We start from the raw sequence: 20915 nt of genomic DNA on the forward strand, positions 1-20915 counted from the left end.
CACGGGAGAGCCCGGAGAAGCACCGGATGGCGGCGGGAGGGGGGGGGGGGGTGTCCCCTCCCGCCACCTGTAAGAACGATCTAGCGGCGGAACGGCCGCTATGATCGTTCTTACGTTGTGCAGAATCGCCGGCACAAGAGAAGGATATCTGAATGATGCCTCTAGCTGCAGGCATCATTCAGATATCCACCCGCAAAGCCCAGGACGTCATATGACGTCCACTCTGAACGGCAGAGGTTCTTTGTGGACGTCATTTTACTATGGGCCGGTAGGGAAGTGGTTAAGCAAATCCTCAGATACCTGAAACTGATACCTTTGTGGTGCAAATTTGAACACACACACACACGTGATGCAATTCCTGCCTGAATCGCATGCAGTTTCCCACACTGCTCCTCTGAACTCAGGCTGGTCATAGTAACTTCAGCCTGGGTTCACACAGGAGAGGTGTGGGAAACTGCATGCGATTCGGACAGGAATTGCACCACATTGCTGTTCAAATTGAGTGCAATTCTTTGCAGTGCAATTTGAGCTCATTAATTTTGTACGGGTGGAAATCTACCGCAAAAGGTATCGGCGAGTACTTGATTGAAAGTGTCAGTCCTCACACTCATTGATACAATAATAAATATTGGTGCATCCCTAACACTTACCATTGGCACCAAAGGGGAACAAGGAGAATATTATAAAGTCTTTAGGACCATTGCACAATCGTCTTCATTACCAACACATACAGAGCCGAGAAGGGACATAACCTGACTGTATGCAAACCCACTTCATTTGGGATATGAATTAACACCTTGTACCGCTACCAAGATGGCCACCTCCGTACACATTGTGGAACAAGGCATCAGCTGCTGGAAGCCTGGATGCTAAACTGGTACAGAGGACAAAGTAACACATTTTTTTTTGGACACAACTTTCAACGTTTAACCCCATTTTCAGTGGTAAAATAGTTATGATCAACAACCCAGAGGGCTCTCACACTAAAGCGGTGCGCTGGCAGGGCATCAGAAAAAGTTTTGCCAGCAGCTTCTTTGGAGTGCATTAGGAGCAGTGAACTCACCGCTCCTGCCCATTGAAATCAATAGGCAGCGCCGCTGTACCGCCGACAAAATGACACTGTAGCGGCGGTTTTAACTATGAAAATAAAATAACTTCTCAATGCCAAGAGGAGGGGGTGGGTCTCCCCCCATCAGGAGCTTCTTTACTGCAGTTCTAGGCAGAAGCCATTACGTATATCAGCACTGGAATCCCTGCAAAGAGGATTTCTACAGAATCCAGCAGTCTGCACAGCATGGGTCATTACTGGTACAATAAATCAATAAAGCTGTAGAAGTAAAACTACATTTATAAGGTGCCATAAAACTGAAGTCAACATTGCCACCCCAGCAGGGCGATGACATGCACAGCAAGGCTACAACATACCTCACAGGTCCTCTTTACTTTTTCTGCTCTTTCAAGAACCTGTTCTTTTTTACAGTTATTCTGCTGTATTTCTTGAAGAACATGTGACACGCGTCCACCCATAGCCTGTCTCTTTTCTTGAATGCGACTACAGGTCCTGTGTTAAAAAGGAGACAAACAGGTCCGGCATTTTTATACAAGAGAAAATTAAGCTGAACTCCTGCAAATAGCTACAAACCAAAAGGAGGTGGAACATTTTCCAGTCTGCTGGTACAGTTTTAAAAAGCCTGTTTACATATCCCAATAACTCAAGCTCAAAAATAAATATGTGCACGCACAAGCCCGATTAGTGACTCAAACCTTCCATCTATAAACGGATAATACAATTATACCTTTAACAAACCATAGAGAAAAAAAAGAAAAAAAAAAAAAAAAAAAAGAGACCCAAAACCATTAGCATTTCCCTTTAAACATGACACATCAAAAATATACTAAAACCCTCATCGCTAGAGGAACAAAGGGCAGCGTCTAGCTCCCATCATCCCGATTCACAGCAGTATATGTATTAGTAATACCTAGGTGCACTTTGAAGACACATGAAAGCCATTAAAAATGAATAATATTTTAGGCTTTGTTTCCAGCTCACTGGATAAAAGCCAAAAAAATAAACTTACTCTGAAATATCCTTCTTTTGCTGCTCAAAGTTCTCTTGATTGTTTAGGTTTTTAATATCCATTTTTGAAAGCTTCTCCTTTTTCATGACACTAGTCCTTTTTAATTGTGTCTCTTCTGAAGTTATGGACTTCTGATCAAGCTTTTCTTTTAAAATGTGTTCTTCCTCTTGTCTAATCTGGAAAATATGAACAAGAACTCCTGTAAGCTATTAAGAAAAGGGGATACAGAGATTTTAAACCAATGACATACAAGTTTTACAAGTATAAGGTACCTCTTCCCGAATCTTCTTAAACATTTCCATGTTGGCCTCCATGCTATGCAGCTTCTTGTTATAAGCTTGTACATCTACTAGCCACAAAGAAGCCAGGTTCACCCTCTCCCGGTAATGGTCATACTTCTCTAGTGTCTCTACCTGTATACAAGGGAAAAAAAAAAAAAAAAACACACCTTGTTCAGAGCTTATTGTAACATCTAATAAATAATTTCTCTATGCCCCCCCAATAGGGAGAATATGAAATGGATGGTTCTACAGTCACAAGCCTGGCTTGTGGTAGAAACTGATTGTGGGAGCACTTTTATATAAAAAAAGATACGTTTTCGAGACTGAACTTTGACCTGAGATAACCATGAAAAAAAAAAAATTGTATTTACATACATACACATTGTGCAGAAAAAGCGTACATTTGCAATAGTAAAATGATAGAACTCAGTCAAAAAGCAGCCAAAATTGACATTTAGACCCCTTTCCCACTGGAGCATGTTGCAACGCTATAGCGTTAACAGCGCCTGCAAGCCACCCTTAACTACTTCCTTACCGGCCCATAGTCATATGACGTCCACAGAGGGGGATCTCCCATCCCGGGTGGACGTTATATGACGTCCTGGGCTTTGTGCAGTGATATCTAAATGATGCCTGCAGCTAGAAGCATCATTCAGATATTGTTTTGCGACGGCGATTCTGTGCACCATAATAACGATCAAAGCGGCAGTTCCGCCACTTGATCGTTCCTACAGGCGGCGGGAGGGGACACCCCCCCCCCCCGTGTCATCGGGGGCCCGGAGAAAATCGTCCAGCGCCGGATGGGAAGCACAGAGATGACCACCAGTCATCTCTATGACCGGAGGCCCGGGCGCGATGTGATGACGTCACGCCCGGGTACCCGGAAGTAAACAAGGCCACGATTGCGGCTAGTAAGCATGAGATTGGTGAATTTTTTTTCCACGATCTCATGCTTTCCAGCCTAGAGGAGAGATGTGGGGTCTTATTGACCCCACATATCTTCATAAAGAGGACGTGTCACACACACTATTCCTATTACAAGGGAGGTTAGATTCCTTGTAATAGGAACAAAAGTGATATAAAAAAAAAAAAAAAGCCAGTCTCCGGTAGCTCACGCTCAGTAAACACACACACGCAAGTCCCGCCCACATATGTAAACACTGTTCAAACCACATATGTGAGGTATCGCTGCGTGCGTTAGAGCGTGTGCAACAATTCTAGCACTAGACCGCCTCCAACTCTAAACTGGCAACCTGTAAACATTTTCAAAGCGTCGCCTAGAGAGATTTTTAAGTAACAAAGTTTGGCGCCATTCCATGAGTGTGCGCAATTTTAAAAGCGTGACATGTTAGGTATTTACTTGGCGTAACATCTTTTACAAAAAAATTGTGCCAACTTTACCATTTTGTTATTTTTTTTAATTCATGAAACTTTTTTTTGGAAAAAAATTAAGGCGTTTGAAAAGTTATTGTGCAAATACTGTGCTAGATAAAAAGTTGCAATGACCACCATTTTATTCCCTAGGGCGTCTGCTAAAACATATAACGTTTGGGGGTTCAGAGTAATTTTCTAGCAAAAGGATGATTTGTACATGTAGGAGAGAAGTGTCAGAATAGGCCCGGTATGGAGGTGGGTATAAAAGCCATGTATTGAAGGGGTTAAACAGCCGTCACATTCACTCCAGTGCGAAAGCCCGAGCAGGACGGTAAAAAAAGTCCTGCTAGCCGCATCTTTGGAGCAGTAAAGAAGCAAAGAGTTATCAAGATTGTCCACATTGATGCCCGAAGTGCAGAAGTTTTGTTTATCACTGGCACACTAGATTGACTTATCCAAACTTTGATTTATATATTTGGACTTTTATTTTTGGATTTATTATCAGTTTTGGGTTATTTCACTAATTTTGAATTCACTGCATATCTTTATTGATTGTTATCAGTCCCCTATGGACTGTCTTTATATTCACTTTTAGATTTTCAGTTTGCGCTCATCATTCTTTATTCAGTAAAGGAGAAGTGTGCTTACACTCAATGGGACAGCGTGGCTATACTGCTGGCAATGCGCTGCTGCACTGATGGCAGTTTTAACCCTTTCTCAGCCGCTAGCAGGGAGTAAAACCGCCCCGCTAGAGGCCGAAATGCGCCGCAAATCCACCCTTAGCGTCGGCGGTAAAAATAGCAGAGTTTTACCGCTGACGCTATGGGCGGCTTAGTGTTAAAGGGGTCTTAAAGAGGAAGTAAATGTCAAATTCTCTTTAATTTTTTTTTTTTAAAAACCTGCAAAGTAAAAAAGGCATAATGTGCTAGTACGAATCACATAAAATACTATCGAGTCCTCCGATTGGCCGTGTCGCAAGGACGTCACTCCCATGCGACATGAAACTGAAGGAACGGCACGCGTATACCGTCCCTTCAGAGAATATTGCGCCGGTGACATCACCGGCTGCATGAAGTGTGAATATCTCCTAAACCGTGCAGGTTTACGAGACACTCAGGAATACAGAATGGTTTTACAACCTCTTTGAATAAAGTTTATACTTTCAATTGCACTGGGTGTAATCTGACTTGATGAGATTATATATTATATATAATATATATATATATATATATATATATATATATATATATATATATATATATATATATATATATATATATATAAAAAAATCTCCTCGTACTTCAGACACCCTAGTCATGTATTAACAGTCTTACCTTGGCTCCCTTAAATTTGTGGACCTCTTCCTTCATCCTCTTAGTCTTGTCTTTACGTTGTTCTGGCGATTCCACAATTTGGGATTTCATGAGCTCCTGCTCCTCCTTCATTGTAGCAATAGCAAGCTTTAACTGGTTCTGCGCCACAAAAAATAGCTTTGAGTCAATTTTAAAATTGCTTATTCACAGGCTGCACAAAATGAAAATAGGGGACATTAAGCAAACTAGCAACACAATTGGTTGCAAATTAGGCTGCAAAGTCTGGGCAACAGGTTTACAGACCTGTGTGCCGTATTTCTAAGAAGGCAAGTGACCGGTTTCAATGTTGGGACAGATTAAGGCAGGCCATAGCTTAATTTTCGGTGCTCCAACACAATTATGACTAGTGGCAAAAACTGCAAGCTAGAAATCCGACATACTTCAATAAAAAAGAAGTATATGCACACAAATGGAAATTTGAAGCCAATAACAGCATTTTGTGGAAACAAATGAATCCCTCCTCCTCTCCATCCCCCACAACATAAATAGTTGTAGATTTAGTCCAAGTTAAGAGCTAGGAGGTCCAATTTGATTCCTTGAGATAACAGTGCATAGGACTGCTCTGAAATTCTAATATAATCAACAAGTATAGAGTAATTGGATCTAAGGTCCCCGAACCAGAGAACCAAATAGGACCATTAGGACTATTACGGTACTGGTACAAAAGTAAAAGGGGACCTTAGATCCAATTACTCTATATTCAAATTTTAATATAGTATCTATATACTATACTTCAGAGGAGCTTATTCATATAATCAAGTAGTATGTTGCACTGCCAAAGACATAACAAAAACACTTAATTGTATATTTAAACAGGCCAAAAGGCTGATCCAGCATTATGAGAATATATATATATATATATATATATATATATATATATATATATATATATATATATATATAAATAAATAAATAAAATCTCCCCATCCAATATATCCCCCACACAGCAACTCAAAAACATCTAAAAAGGTTCATAAACAGTGACCCGTGATATAGTTCTGGCTAAATAAACTACAAGTCCAACTTGGAAATAAGTTGAAAATACCACTTTCAGTTGGTCAAGAGAGGACCCAGCTGGTGGAATCAGTACAAGGCATCATAGCATTTAAATGGTGCAAAATTTGGGGTTTATTGTCAGGTTTGCCTGCAGTTCAGCTTTAACTTACCAGTTTTTTTCCTCTTTCTGCAATAACCAATTTTTTCTGTGCCAATTGTTCCTGAAAAGCGCTCTATTTAAAAAAAAAAAAAAAAAAAAAAAAGGGGGGAGGGAAATAAATATTGTTCAAAACACTGCAATAAATGAACAAGGCTTAAATAGCAAAACAAAAACATGAGACAAATGTTTAGATGTGTTACTGCAACCAAAAGATTATTCCACAAAGGAAGAATACTAGAAACATGCTCTTTGGATGACCAGAGGAAATGAAAGTACCATTAAATAATTTTTTTTAACCTGGCTTGATGAAAACCATTTTCCTTCCACCTCACAATTACAGTTGTGAAAAAGTATTTGACCCCTTTTTAATTTTTTTTTTTTCATCTTTCTCACACTTAAATAATTCAGAGCAAACCAATTTTATTACGAAAAGATTACCTGAGTAAATCCAAGATGCAATATTTAATTTAAGGGGGGAAAAAAAATAAAAAAAGTGGTTCAAACCTGCATGTGAAAAAGTAATTGCCCCTCCAATTCTAAAACATGAACGAACTGCGATTAACCACAACATTTTTGACTTGCCACACCCAGGCCTAATTACTGCCAGACCTGTTGAATCAAGAAATCACATAGATAGAAAGTTGTCTGACAAAGTGAAGCATGCCAACAGATCACAAAAAGCCACACGTTATGCCACAATGAAAAAAAAACAAAAAAAATAACAACATATTAGAAAAAGAGTAATGTACATGTATCGGTCTAGGAAGGGTTTCAAAGCCATTTATAAGGCTTTGGAACTCCAGTGAACTACAGGGAGAACCAATATCCACAAATGGAGATAACTTGGAACAGTGGTGAACCTTCCCAGGAGTGGCGGCCGGCCTACAAAAATTACTCCAAGAGCATGACGATGACTCTTCCAGGAGGTCATAAAAAAAAAAAAAAAAAAAAAAAAGAACATCTAAAGAACTGCAGACCCAACTTGCCTCAGGTAAGATCAGTGTTAATGATTCAACAATAAGAAAGACTGGGCAAAAATGGCCACTGCGGACCAAAAACAAAGGCTCATCTTACATTTACCAAAAAAAAAAAAAAAAAAAAAAAAAAAATCTTGATTATCCCAAGACTTTTAGGCAAATATTATGTGGACTGAGGAGACACAAATGTTACTTTTTGGAAGGTGTGTCCCGTTACATAAAACTAATACAGCATTTCATAAGAACATCATATCAACAGTCAGACATGGTGGTGGTAGCCTGATGGTCTGGTGCTGCTTTGCAGCTTCAGGACCTGGACGACTTACCATAATTGATGGAACCATGAATTCTGAGCTCTACCAGAAAATCCTAAAAGGAGAATGTCTGGCCATCAGTTTGTGACCAAGCTCAAGTGCACTTGGGTTATGCAGCAGGACAATAATCCTAAACACAACAGAAAGTCCACCTCCAAATGGTGAAAAAAAAAAAAAAAAAAAAAAATAGAACTTAGGTTTTGGAGTGGCCTAGTCAAAGCTCGGACTTAAATCCAATTGAGATGCTGTATCATGACCTTACACAGGCCGTTCATGCTGGAAAACCCTCCAATGTGGCTGAATTGAAACAATTCTGTGGAGAGTGGGCTAAAATTGCTCCACAGCAATGGGAAAGACTCATTGCCAGTTATAGCAAACACTTGATTGCAGTTGTTGCCCGCCAAGGGTAGTACAACCAGTTATTAGGTTTAAGGGGCAATTACTTTTTCACATAAAACCAGGCAGGTTTGGACAGCTTTTTTCCCCCTTATTAAATGAAACTATCATTCAAAAACTGAATTTTGTATTTACTCTGGTTATCTTTGTGTAATCCCAACAGATTAAAAGGCTGTAATTAAAGCACAAGGTGGTTCAACAAAATACCGACAAGGGGGTGATCCTTTTCCAACTCAGCAATTCAGTTTTTTCCCCCCTGACACTTGGAGGTTATAAGTTGCACTAAATAAATACAGCTGGATAAAACAAAAACGGTGTATGACTTTGCCTGCAACCTTCTGACTTGGGTGCGATATCAGGCCTTGCCTTCAATTGCTTCTTTCTATCTTCTACAGTACCTTTTTGATCCTGACCCCCGCCGGGTCAGTTTATGTGCCTCCATCATAACAGCTTTCCCCTGTGCGTCTCTGCTTCACCCCCCCTCCCTCTCAGTTCCATAGTCAGGGAGAACATAATCCCCTTACCATGTAAGTGAATGGAAAAACAAACAAGACAGCCACACACAGACCTCATAAATGTAGCATATCATCAAAAAGTTTATTTAACTCATTTTATATAGATGCGTTATACACAGAGTGATAGATTTCAAGCTTAGGATCAACTGATATAATTTTGTTGGTGCTGATACAATACCGATGTTTCGACCACCTCTCCTGCCGATAGCTAATATTATGTACATTCAAAAATAACGCCAATTTTATGCACAAATCTGGTGTAAACTGAACCCCGCTACGGGTGGCTGGCTCCCTGCTGTGGGTAGGCTTGCTGGCACCTTGCTGTGGCTGGGTGGCTGCTGGCGTGTATGTTCGAGGTGAGGGAGGCCTGTCAGACTCAGAACATTAGGCCCAGTGCACGGAGGCGTAACGACGTTGTGCGTCCTGCGAGCCCCTGTGAACCAGTAACCGTGTCTGCAAGCTTCTTTGCCCCAAAAAGATGGCCAAGGCCTGTGGAGACCAATAATAAATCGGTCTAGTTTGTGACCGATATTTCGAAAAATGCAGATACCAGTCTGCAAAAAATCGGCCTTACCGTTAATCGGTCGATCCCCCATTTCAAGCATTTTTCTTTTAGGCCGGAATCACATTAGTGCGGTGCGAATTTCAGCTCTCTTATCTCTGCAGAGAGATAAGAGAAGTGTTCAGCAGATTAGCTTTTAGATGCAAATTTGGAGACCTGGGAGAAGTTACGGGTGAGAGGAGAGTGGGGGAGAAGTGTATTGAGCTGAATGAGAGAAATTCCTGAAGAGAACTGAACACATCTGCGAATCAGCTGCGTACCCATAGAAGATAATGGGCTTAAATTCGCACCTGAGCCGCACTGCAATGCCTAAAAGATGCACATGGTTTGGCGGCAATGCGCAGTGCGAATGCATCGCACATATGTGAACCAGCCTCATTGAAAACCATGTATTTTAAAATGTTCTGCGAATTGGATGCGGTTTAAGCCACACTCAATTCGCATAGGTGTGAACCTGGCCTTATGGTTGAAAACTCAGAATTTAGTATCTCAGAAAATTAGATTAGGGCTGTGTCGACTTTAGACTTAATAAGATAGCGGCCCAACACCACCAGATGACATGGATCCCCAAATCATGGACATTTTTGCATTTTGTTTGGAAATGAAGGTCCGAGAGCCTGTAGAAGAGTGGAGAGGCACAGAATCCAAGTTACATGAGGTCCAGTGTGAATTTTCCACAGTCAGTGATGATTTAGGGAGCCTTGTCATCTGCTGGTCCACTGCTTTATCAAAACTCAGTCGGTGCAGCCGTCTACCAGGAAAATTCTAGAGCACTTCATGCTTCCCTCTGCTAACCAGCTTTATGGAGATGCCAATTTCATTTTTCCAGCAGGACTTGGCACCTGTCCACATTGCCAAAAGTACCAATCAATTTGCTTGTTTGGCAAGCAAACTCACCTGCAACATTGAAAATCTGTGGGGTATTGTCAAGAGGAATATGAGACACCAGTCCCAACAATGCAGACGAGATGAAGGCCGCCATCAAAGCAACCTGGGCTTGCTTAATACCTCAGCAGTGCCACAGGCCGATTGCCTCCATGCCACATTGATGCAATGGGCCAATTATTAATTGCACATTATATTGTACAAGGACATACTTTTCAGCAAGTCAACATTCCTGTATAAAAAAAATAAACTTAAACTTCTTATTTATTGATCTTATGTAATATTCTAACTTTCCGAGGGACTGAATTTTGGGTTTTCAATAGCTGTAATCCATAATCAAAATTAAAAGAAAGAAATGCTTGAAATATCACTCAGTATCACACATATATATTAAAATACATGAGTTTCATTTAATTCATGAATTGACTCACTGAAATAAAAAAGGTTAACTTTTTGATACTCTAATTTTAGGACACACACACGTAAAAGGTGTTGGCACTCACAAAGTGGCATATTATTCAAACATGCGTTACTCTTGTGCAATGATGAAGTGATAAACATATTACATAAGTATTAAATTAGTTGTCATGCACAGATCTCAGACAAAAACTCCTCTACGGCTGGCAGGTAGACTCTTCTGTGAGCTGCTGCACCAATTACACCCTCTGCTCTAGGATTTATGGGCCAGATTCACAAAAGAGATACGACGGCGTATCTCCTGATACGCCGTCGTATCTCCGTTTCTATCTATGCGACTGATTCATAGAATCAGTTACGCTTAGATATCCCCAAGATCCGACAGGTGTAATTGTTTTACACTGTCGGATCTTAGGATGCAGTACCGCGGCCGCCGCTGGGGGGAGTTTGCGTCGTAAACCAGAGTCGGGTATGAAAATTAGGAGTTACGGCCATCCACAACGGATATTCGCGTTCGCTACGTCGCCGCTAGTCTAGTTTCCCGTCGCAAAGTTAGTCGTCGTTTTTGGTGCCTTAACTTTACACAGCAATCGTATTGCTGTATAAAGTATGGCCGTCGTTCCCGCGTCGAAATTTAAAAATGAACGTCGTTTGCGTAAGCCTTCCGGGAATACGGAATTACGCTACGCGCGTCGCCGTTCGAAAAATGACATCACTGCGCGCAAAGCACGACGGGAATTGCGAAACGGAGCATGCGCAGTAGGTCGGAGCGTGCCCAATTTAAATGGCACACGCCCATTTGAATTGGCCCGCCTTGCGCCGGACGTATTTACGATACACCGCCGCAAGTTTTCAGGTAAGTGCTTTGTGGATCGGGCACTAAAACTGGAAACTTGCGGCGGTGTAACGTAAACGGGTTACGTTACACGGCCGCAAATGTATGTGAATCTGGCCCTATGTCCTTATGCCCCACACATGCAGAGTCAATTTCCAAAGAAAATAAGTAAACCGAAAGCTCTTCATTTCTTGGAAACAGCCCCATTATTTTTCATGGTAATCAAGACTTCATGCATGGGGCAGAGTGAAAGAAAACCGAGGAGCACAAGAGGTAAAAAGAGCAACAGCTCCTAGGTTCAGCTAACTACTCATCAGAAAGCTATAAATCGGGACTTTTTGGGGCTTTGTTTGAATATTAACCACAATACTGGGCACTTTCATCCCCCTTCCTGCCCAGGCTGATTTTCAGCTTTCAGCTCAGTGTGCCGACAGCCTTGCTTGTTATTGCCACTCTTTTCCTCATGCAGACAGTGAATGAGGAAAGGACTGCCAAGTCTGTTTACATTTGATCAGCTGATCACATGATAAAGGGCTGCTGTGACTGGCCCTTTAGACCCGATCTGTGATCAGTCGTGTCCGTTTTTGACACAGGGCAAGCCCAAGTGGTGGGGTTCTTGCAGGACATCTATGGACCTGGGAGAGGGAGATCTCTGGTTACTTACATCTTTTGCGTGATATTCCAGATTTATATTCTGCTGCAAGTCTTTGATATCACTGGAAAGAGCTTTGAATTCTGCTTGTTGTTCAGGTGGGATAGTTCTAAAACAATAAAATGTATTAATCATCAAGACTTCCAGTGAGAACAGACACAATATATTACTCCTGTATGGATCTGGACTGCACGTCAACCAAATTCCAGGACTCATTTTTTTTTTAAAGAGCGGGGAAAGAAAGACATCTGTCTAGTTATTAGGACTTCCTCACTGGCTTTTTACCACCAGTCATAAAAGTTTCTGAATAAGGCTTGGTGCACAGTTAGGGAAGATTCTTCTGCTTTTTCCAATTAAGGATGTTAAACCCTCAAACCTAGTAGAACACCTTTAGACCCCTTTCACACTGAGGAGTTTTTCAGGTGGTACAGCGCTAAAAATAGCGCGGCTATACCGCCTGAAAAACTCCTGCCCAGCAACCTCAATGTGAAAGCCGGAGGTATTAACTAGAGGTCGACCGATATATCGGCCGATATTTGGCAGTTTTGGAGAAATCGGCATCGGCCGATTTTTATGCAAAATTAGGCCGATATTTAACATGGCCGCTAGCGGTGCCACGGCTCCGGAGCTAGGCTGAAGCCGCGGCCTTTCCTGATGCTGTGACCGCGGCGGCAATCCGCAGATTGCCGCCGCGGTCACAGCATCAGGAACGGCCGCGGCTTCAGCCTAGCTCCGGAGCCGCGGCCATCTTGGTACACCCAGTGCGGCAGCCAACCAGCGGACCTGTAATAGCCAATCGGTGGCCACCGCTGCCGACATCCTTCACTCTGAAAATAAAAAAGGCCCCCGACGTGCTACACGCCCTGCCTCTGCCTACAAACTCCAGAATGCAGCGTGGGCCGGTAACTGCCGGCCCGCGCAGCACATTAGGGGACATTTTTTCAGAGTGGAGGATGTCGGCAGCGGCCGCCGCCGATTGGCTGTTACAGGCCCGCTCTGCATTCTGGGGATTGTAGGCAGAGGCGGGGCAGCACGTCAGGGCCAGGGAGGTTAAGATTTGTTTACGTGTCAAGGGCAAGAAATAATAGCCCAAAGGCTAATGCTGCACTGGAAATATAGAATACAGACTACAGCTGCTAGCACCTTCAAGTCAGATACAAACTAGATTAAAATAAAGTGCAGCGCTAATACAGTAAAAAATTGTATGTGAAAAAAGACTGAAAAAGGAAAACTGACGAGTCCCAAATGCACAGTCCATATGTATAAGGGAGAAACCATTTTGAGCCGAGTGAGAGCGGAAGACAGAGGTCCATCTGCAAAGCTGGGGATTGCAGACATTTCTAAAGGTTCCTGGGGAGACCCATTTCCCTATGTTTGGTGAAAACATTCATAATGGTCAGGTTGGCACTAATGTGATGCACTGGCGATATGCGCTGGTGAGATGCACTGGTGGGCAATGATGGGATGCACTGGTGCATTGGTGGGCATTGATGAGGTGGCACGGATGGGCTGCACTGGTGCACTGATGAGGTGGCACTGGTGGGCACCGATAGACACCAATGAGGTGGCACTGATGGACACTGATAGGCTGCACTGATGGACACTGATAGGCTGCACTGGTGGGCACTGACGGGCTGCACCCCACCTCTCCACCCTAAACAATTATCTCCTCTCCACCCTAGGTTTTTTGAGATGAGGGGGAAAAAAAAAAAAAAGTCGGCAACACATATCGGCCATCGGCCGCCCCGATTTCCAAATATCGGCATCGGCCAGAGAAAAACCCATATCGGTCGACCTCTAGTATTAACCCTTTATCGGCCGCTAGCGGGGGTAAATACCACACCGCTAGCGGCCGAATCCCGCGGCAAATCCGGCAGTATACCGCCACCGCTGCTCCCGCCTCAGTGTGAAAGGGGGCTTAGTCTCATCTCGGCCTTTTGATATCCCTGTTAACAATAGTCTTTACTATGGGGCATGGCGACACAAGCCATTCATCCACAACAAGGTGGCAAGGAGGCAGCGATATGGTTGATGTACAAGATTGTTCCACAATGATGATTGGTGGACATCCAGTCTCCCTGCAAGGGTCAATCTGGGGTACCTTATTTACATGGTTCCTCTTTGTGCTCAGTGGATCAAAAGTCGCATACTAAGAGGCAAATTATATGGGATCCAGCAAAACTTACATAAGTTTTTCTTTTTTAGCTTCCAACTCCCGAATGACCTTCTGCTGCTGGTTCATGATATCCAAGGCAGATTTCTGCAAGCAATAATTCAACATTCCAGTATGAAAGAAACCCGTAGCAATAGGCCAAAAAGAATAAAATAAAAACAAAAGCAGTGAAAACACAAAGAATGATTTTTTCTTACATATCTAAGAGTGAATTCATTGTAGGTGTCCAACCGGGTATTCCTGAAGTGGAGGAAGTTGACAATCCCACTAAGCAAGGTGATAATATGTTTCCCTTCTAAAGATGGAGGAAAAATAAATGGGGGGGGTTGTCAAGGAAAAACATGATTTATATTTGGTCAGAAATGTTTACTACCACAATATACTTACTGGGATTCAGAACATCAGACGGTTGAAACTCATATACGCGACATATCGGCAGCAGGCGTCCCCTTAATGAAAAGAGAAGAATTTATTTAACCACTTAACAACCGCCTTACGTCTATTAACGGCGGCACTTTAAAGATGGATATCTCGGTAATGGCAGCAGCTGCTGCCACAACCGAGGTATCCATCTTTAGTGGCAACGGTCCTGTAAACGATAACGGCGGTATCCGCGGTGGATTCGCCGCAAGATCGCCGTCATCGGTGGCGGGAGAGGGGCCCCCCCTCCCGCGCTTACCGGAGCCGTCGGTAGCGGCGGAGGCGATCGGGTCCGTTCGGCACCTGTGTGGGGATGCGACCGAGGGAAAAAAATCGCCCCCACCCATCCCCATATCTCTGCTGGGCGGAAGTGACGTCAAAATGTCAGTCCCGCCCAGCGTCTTAAAGCAACATTTTTTTTTCTGTCATTTAAAAAAATGACAGTTTAACTTTTTTTGCATTTAAGCCTAAATATGAGATCTGAGGTCTTTTTGACCCCAGATCTCATATTTAAGAGGACCTGTCATGCTTTTTTCTATTACAAGGGATGTTTACATTCCTTATAATAGGAATAAAAGTGATAATTTTTTTATTTCAGTGTAAAAAATTATAAAAATAAATAAAAATAAAGAAAACAAAAATATTTATTTTTTTAAAACGCCCCGTCGAGCTTGCGCACAGAAGTGAACGCATACGCGAGTAGCGCCCGCATATGACAACGGTGTTCAAACCACACAAGTGAGGTATCGCCGCGATTGTTAGAGTGAGAGCAATAATTCTAGCCCTAGACCTACTCTGTAGCTCAAAAAATGCAACCTGTAGGATTTTTTAAACGTCCCCTATTGAGATTTTTAAGGGTAAAAGTTTGACGCCATGCCACGAGCGGGCGCAATTTTTAAGCGTGTCATGTTGGGTATCATTTTACTCGGCGTAACATTATCTTTCACAATATATAAAAAAATTGGGCAAAAATTATTGTCTTATTTTTTTATTAAAAAAAAAGATTTTTTTCCCAAAAAAAGTGCATTTGCAAGACCGCTGCGGAAATATGGTGTGACAAAAAGTATTGCAATGACTGCTAAAAAAAATATATATAATGTTTGGGGGTTCTGATTAATTTTCTAGCAAATAAATTGTGATTTTTACATGAAGGAGAGAAGTGCCAAAATAGGCCCGGTTGTCAAGTGGTTAAAGCATGCAAAAAAAAAAAAAAAAAAAAAAAAAGGCCTAAAGAAGAACTCCAGCTCCCTCCCCCCAAAACAGGTGCATTGTGCATGCAAGTTAATCACAATCCCACTTTGTGTGCAACTTCCCTCCTTTAGCTGTATAAAACAGGTTTCTGTGTCCGGGATGTCACTCCTCCCGGCTGAATTTCAACGTTCTCTGACTTCCTGTCTTTCCTTTTCCAGCCTGGATACTACATCACCCATGATCCTTTGAGCCTCTAGTTTCGGGGCAGGCTATGGGAGTCACTTGTATCAATTCTGGGAGTTGATGTGCATGGGTCTGGGCCTCCATGTGTGTGGTGAAAGGCGTCATACCGTCGGTGTAATTTCGGTCTTGCAGAATGCCAAAGATAAATGGCTTACTGCAATACTACAGAGGAAGGGCTATGGGAGGTTATTATGAGGTTTCCTTGATATGTAAATGAATCAGTTCAGAGAGCAGGGCTCTGCCTGTTCACACTGGTCAGCATTGAATTCTAATAGTGATCCATGTAATCCTGCCCAACAGCAGCACAGCTAGCTTTCAGAACAGGCCATGTACGAAGGAGTTTCCTTCTCAGAAAAAAAAGCTGTGATGTGCGAGGCAGGACTTGGAAGGTTTGGACTCTTCTTGTAGGTGTGGCTGGGTGGGATTGAATGCCAATTAGGATATATTCAATTCTACCCATTAGACCCCTTTAACACTGAGGCGCTTTTCAGGCGTTTTAGTGCTAAAAACAGCGCCTCTCATGCCTTTCCTTTGCTTTCATACTGGGGCGGTGCGCTTGGAAGAAAAAAAAAAAAAAAAAAAAAAAAAGTCCTGCAAGCAGCATCTTTGGGGCGGTGTATACGAAATTAATAGGCAGCGCCTGCAACTTGGGTGCTTTTAACCCTTTCTTCAGCCATTAGCAGGGGCTTTTAACCCCCACTAGTAGCTGAAAAGCGCTGCTAAAACCCCGCCAAAACTAATGCTTTACTGCTAATGCACCTCCACCCCAGTGTGAAAGTAGCCTAATGCCTTATACACACACACACGATCAGTTTTCCCAGTGGTAAAAAGTCCTCTGGGAAAACCCGAGAACCTGCTCGGTAGCTTCCCCCCACACACTTCCGGGTTTTCCTGGCAGGAAAACTGCCATGAGAGCTTTGGTCAGGAAACCCGGCCATGTGTATGCTCCACAGCAGGCTTTCCCCATAGAAAAACTGCCAGGTTAAAAACCACCATGGAGCGTACAACACAGCTGGTTTTCTCGGCCAAAAGCTGTCATGGCAGTTTTCCCGACAGGAAAACCGGTCGTGTGTACGAGGCACAAGAGCTGTAAAGGGAGTTACATTTGAAGGACTACAAAGGGGAGCGTTACAGACTAGCAGGATATACAGAGTGTCACAGGATACAAAGCCACAACTAAACCCAGAATATTAGGGGATCTGCAGACAGAGCAACATGGTACAGAGGTATGATCTATGCATGGGATTGATAATTTGTAGTTCAGCTATAAATTTAATAGCCCCAACAGATGTTCTAATCCTTCCCCACAAAAAAAAAAAAAAAAGGGGGGGGGGTTTAAACCCTCGATTAGACTTTTATCGATCTCTGCATCTCTGTTTACAACATTCAACTCACTAAGGCGTTTTGTCCTGCGAATTGCGGCGACAAATTGCGGCGTTTTGTACCGCGATTTGCCCCCCCTTGACCCCCTTCTATGGAGATGGTTCCCATCTCCTATGCCAAACGCCAAAAGCTGCCTGAAAAAAAGGTCCGGGACTTTTTTCAGGCGGCAGGCGTTCGGCGTGGAGATGTGAACCATCTCCATAGAGGTGCATGTTAAATCATCCCTCTGGCGTCTCGGGGCTGCTGCGGCGTCACACTACATGCGACAAAACGCCTAGGTGTGAATGGGGGCTAAAAACACAATTTTTTTTTTTTGGATAGAGTTCAGAGGGATTAGAGCACCAGTCAGTTTTTATTGCGGTCTGTGCCCATTGTAAAGATTCACCCTCTCCATTTGTCTCATTTACCATCATCACTGAAAGTAAAAATCAGAAGAACATTCGAAATTTTGGTTTCTCCCCAAAAAAAGGAATGGAAACACCTATTTGGGTGATCACTTTCCAAGAGGTTTTCTTTTCCTCTCCTGTGGCTCACTGCTGGCCCATCACAGTGACAGATGGCCACCATACCACTAATCAAGCATTTCTGTAGTCTGAAATATATATATATATATATTAAAAAAAAAAAAAAAATAATAATATAGATCTGTCCCCCCCACCCCCTTTTTTTTTTTTTTTTTTTTTTAATCTAGTGTAAACGTCTGAGCAAATGACAGGTAAAAAGTTACCCTGTATTGTAACTTCACATGTAGGAGCAAAAACATCATACATATTAAGAGTTGCAGCCACTGTATAAAACAAATGGGCAAGAAAAAAAATAATAATCTAATTATAAAAAATCAAAGTATAAAATCAAATTATTATTCCCCCCCCCTGCATCGATTTGACCGCAGTGCAAAGCTACCATCATTGAAAATGTAACAAGCAAAAATACATACATGTAAGATACAATATAGGCCAGTGGTGAAAAGCCTTCAACAAGATGAGGGTACGGAATATCCAGAGTCACAGGTACCTGAAACATATACACACACACACACACACCCATTAGTCAGGAAACCCAAAATTTGCAACTACTTGAAAATATGGTTATGTAGACTGTAAAATGTTCCATAAAGAATTGTGCCCATTTGAAAAAGATGTATATCTTTTTGTACTCAACATAAAAGCCTTTTCTTTGAGTCCATTGGGGAACACAGGAAGCCTTAAAGTGTTAATAAAACACAACAGTAAAAACAAGTCTGTATATTTAGTGGAGCATGCTGGTTATATTCACTGTAGAACCTAAAGGGTTAATCCTTCATTGTCTAAAAAGGCAGTTTGATCATGTCTTCTCTAATCCTCCCCTTCTTTTACTGTCCCCAATCCAGCTCTTGATAGTACAGAGCCTTTGGAGTCCGTCTGCACATGCTCGGCTTGGTGTGCATGTAATCAGCACAGGACCAATCAGCACTGTCCAGACAGAGGGTCAGGAGTCATACAGCCTCATAGGACAGTCAGTGCTCAGCCGGACACTGATAGAAGTCACAAAACTGCCAATGAGAAAAAAAAAGGTATTTAGCAGTTTATAGTAACAAAAATGTGTTTACTGTGGGAGACCAGATATAGTGAATGCAGGCTCCTTGGTTTAGTATTACTTTAAATGCCCAGATTTTACTGCCATCTACAGGTGGATGGGACACTGGCAAACAAAAGCACTGTAGGCCAGCACAGGATAACCCAGACTGCTACCAGCATGCCTTGGTCTTGTAGCAAAAGGAGTACCAAGACCATGATCATAAACACGGATGGGAAAGCACTTGTGCCGTTCAATGGACTCCAAGAAAAAAATAAAAAATAAAAAACACACACTATTTACTGACCAAGACAAGTAAACATTATGCTGTGATAAGGGAGAACTTTAAAGGGGTTGTAAAGGAAAAAAAATAGCTTCCTTTACCTTAGTGCAGTCCACCTTTCGTTACCTCATCCTTCCATTTTGCTTTAAAATGTCCTTATTTCTTCTGAGAAATCCTCACTTCCTGTTCTTCCGTTTGTAACTCCACACAGTAATGCAAGGCTTTCTCCCTGGTGTGGAGAAAGCCTCTTGAGGGGGCAAGCAGGCAAGTCAGGACACTTTACTTTGCAGATAGAGAAAGGAGCTGTGTGTTAGTGGGCATCCTGACACTCCTGCTCGTCCCCCTCAAGAGGCTTTCTCCACACCAGGGAGAAAGCCTTGCATTACTGTGTGGAGTTACAGACAGAAGAACAGGAAGTGAGGATTTCTCAGAAGAAATAAGGACATTTAAAAGCAAAATGGAAGGATGAGGTAAGTGAAGGAGGACTGTACTAAGGTAAAGGAAGCTATTTAGGGAAAAAAAAAAAAAAAAAGTTCCTTTACAACCCTCTTTAATAAAGGTTATAAAATAAACAAAATTTATCAGACAATAATTTAGTTACTTGTACTCAGAGCTTTTTTTCTCAGAAAATAGGTGCAGGAACTCAACCACGACCCCGTTCAGATTTCATAAACAGTAGAAGGGTCTTAAAGGGGCATTAAATACCAGAATTGCATTACATACAGAGTGCAGAGTTCAGGGGGTTACACACAGAGTGCAGAGCTGTCACTTGTAAACACAGAAACCAAACTTCTGTGTTTACAAGTGATTGTGGTGAGCGGGCACCAAAGGGTCTGAGCCAAAGGTGGTGGAACCGAGTTCCCCCAAGTTCCCCCTGAAAAAAAGCCCTGCTTGTACTCATGCAAATGCTTTGATACTAAAACAGATACCTCGGTTCACACATGCGATTTCATTCAGTGGTTCAAGTGCAATGCCACTGTGAATTGTAGTGTATGAGATTAGACAGGACTCCGAGAAAAAGAATGTATGTGAAACTGCGCAGTTAGCCATTCAAACAGAAGAAAATTGAACTGTTATGCCGCGTACAGACGGTCGTTTTTTGTGATGAAAAAAAACGACGTTTTAAAAAACGTCATTTAAAATGATCGTGTGTGGGCAAAACGTCGTTTTATGTCTTCAAAAAAAACGACCAAAAAAAATTCGAACATGCTCGAATTTTTTGTGTCGTTTTTCAAAACGTCGTTTTTGTTTCACAGAAATTGACCGTGTGTAGCAAAAAACGACGTATAAAACGACGCATGCCCAGAAGTTAGTTATGAAGTGAGCTTCAATGGAAAAAAGTGGTGAAACGTAACCTCGCTTTGCTAGAGCATTGTGAAAAAACGATGGTCTGTATGCTACGTCGTTTTTGAAAATGAAGTTTCAAAAACTTCGTTTATTACATCACATAAAACGTCTTTTTTCCATCGCAAAAAACGACCGTCTGTACGTACGCGGCATTAGGGTTTACATATAGAGTATTTAAAAAAAAAAAAAAAAAAAAAAACACTCCAAAAACATTAACAAAACAGATCCATACCATATAAAAATGTTCCACTCGAACGCTGAACACTTGCTGCAGTATTCTCATGTAGATCTTCTGAACCCATTCTAACTGTAAATAAGAAGCCAGCTATTAGACAATTTTTAAAACATTTCCCAAAACACTTAGACAGTGGTAAAGTGCCGCCAAAACCAGCCGCGCTTTACCGCTAACGCACAGCAGCCCCAGTATGAGAGGGGTCTATATAAAAAAAGCCTGTGTGCACGTCGGTCTGTCCCCATGGCATTTTTTTTTCCCCCTCAGAAGAAAA

The 20915-nt window shown here is 42.2% G+C and overlaps 1 protein-coding gene across 1 annotated transcript in view; it reads right to left on the reverse strand.

Annotated features, from left to right (window-relative positions):
* NUF2 (NUF2 component of NDC80 kinetochore complex) overlaps positions 1-20915 on the reverse strand; it is a 30882-nt gene that overhangs the window by 4152 nt on the left and 5815 nt on the right. Inside the window, exons 3-13 of the mRNA XM_040360166.1 lie at positions 20642-20716; positions 18163-18239; positions 14376-14437; positions 14186-14283; positions 14002-14075; positions 11828-11924; positions 6273-6335; positions 5068-5205; positions 2351-2491; positions 2079-2254; positions 1426-1561 (exon numbers count right to left, since the gene is read on the reverse strand). Of these exons, the coding sequence (XP_040216100.1) occupies positions 1426-1561; positions 2079-2254; positions 2351-2491; positions 5068-5205; positions 6273-6335; positions 11828-11924; positions 14002-14075; positions 14186-14283; positions 14376-14437; positions 18163-18239; positions 20642-20716 (1137 nt within the window). The remainder of the gene's footprint in view (positions 1-1425; positions 1562-2078; positions 2255-2350; positions 2492-5067; positions 5206-6272; positions 6336-11827; positions 11925-14001; positions 14076-14185; positions 14284-14375; positions 14438-18162; positions 18240-20641; positions 20717-20915) is intronic.

Source organism: Rana temporaria, chromosome 7 (assembly GCF_905171775.1).
Source record: "Rana temporaria chromosome 7, aRanTem1.1, whole genome shotgun sequence".
Classification (NCBI taxonomy): Eukaryota; Metazoa; Chordata; class Amphibia; order Anura; family Ranidae; genus Rana; species Rana temporaria.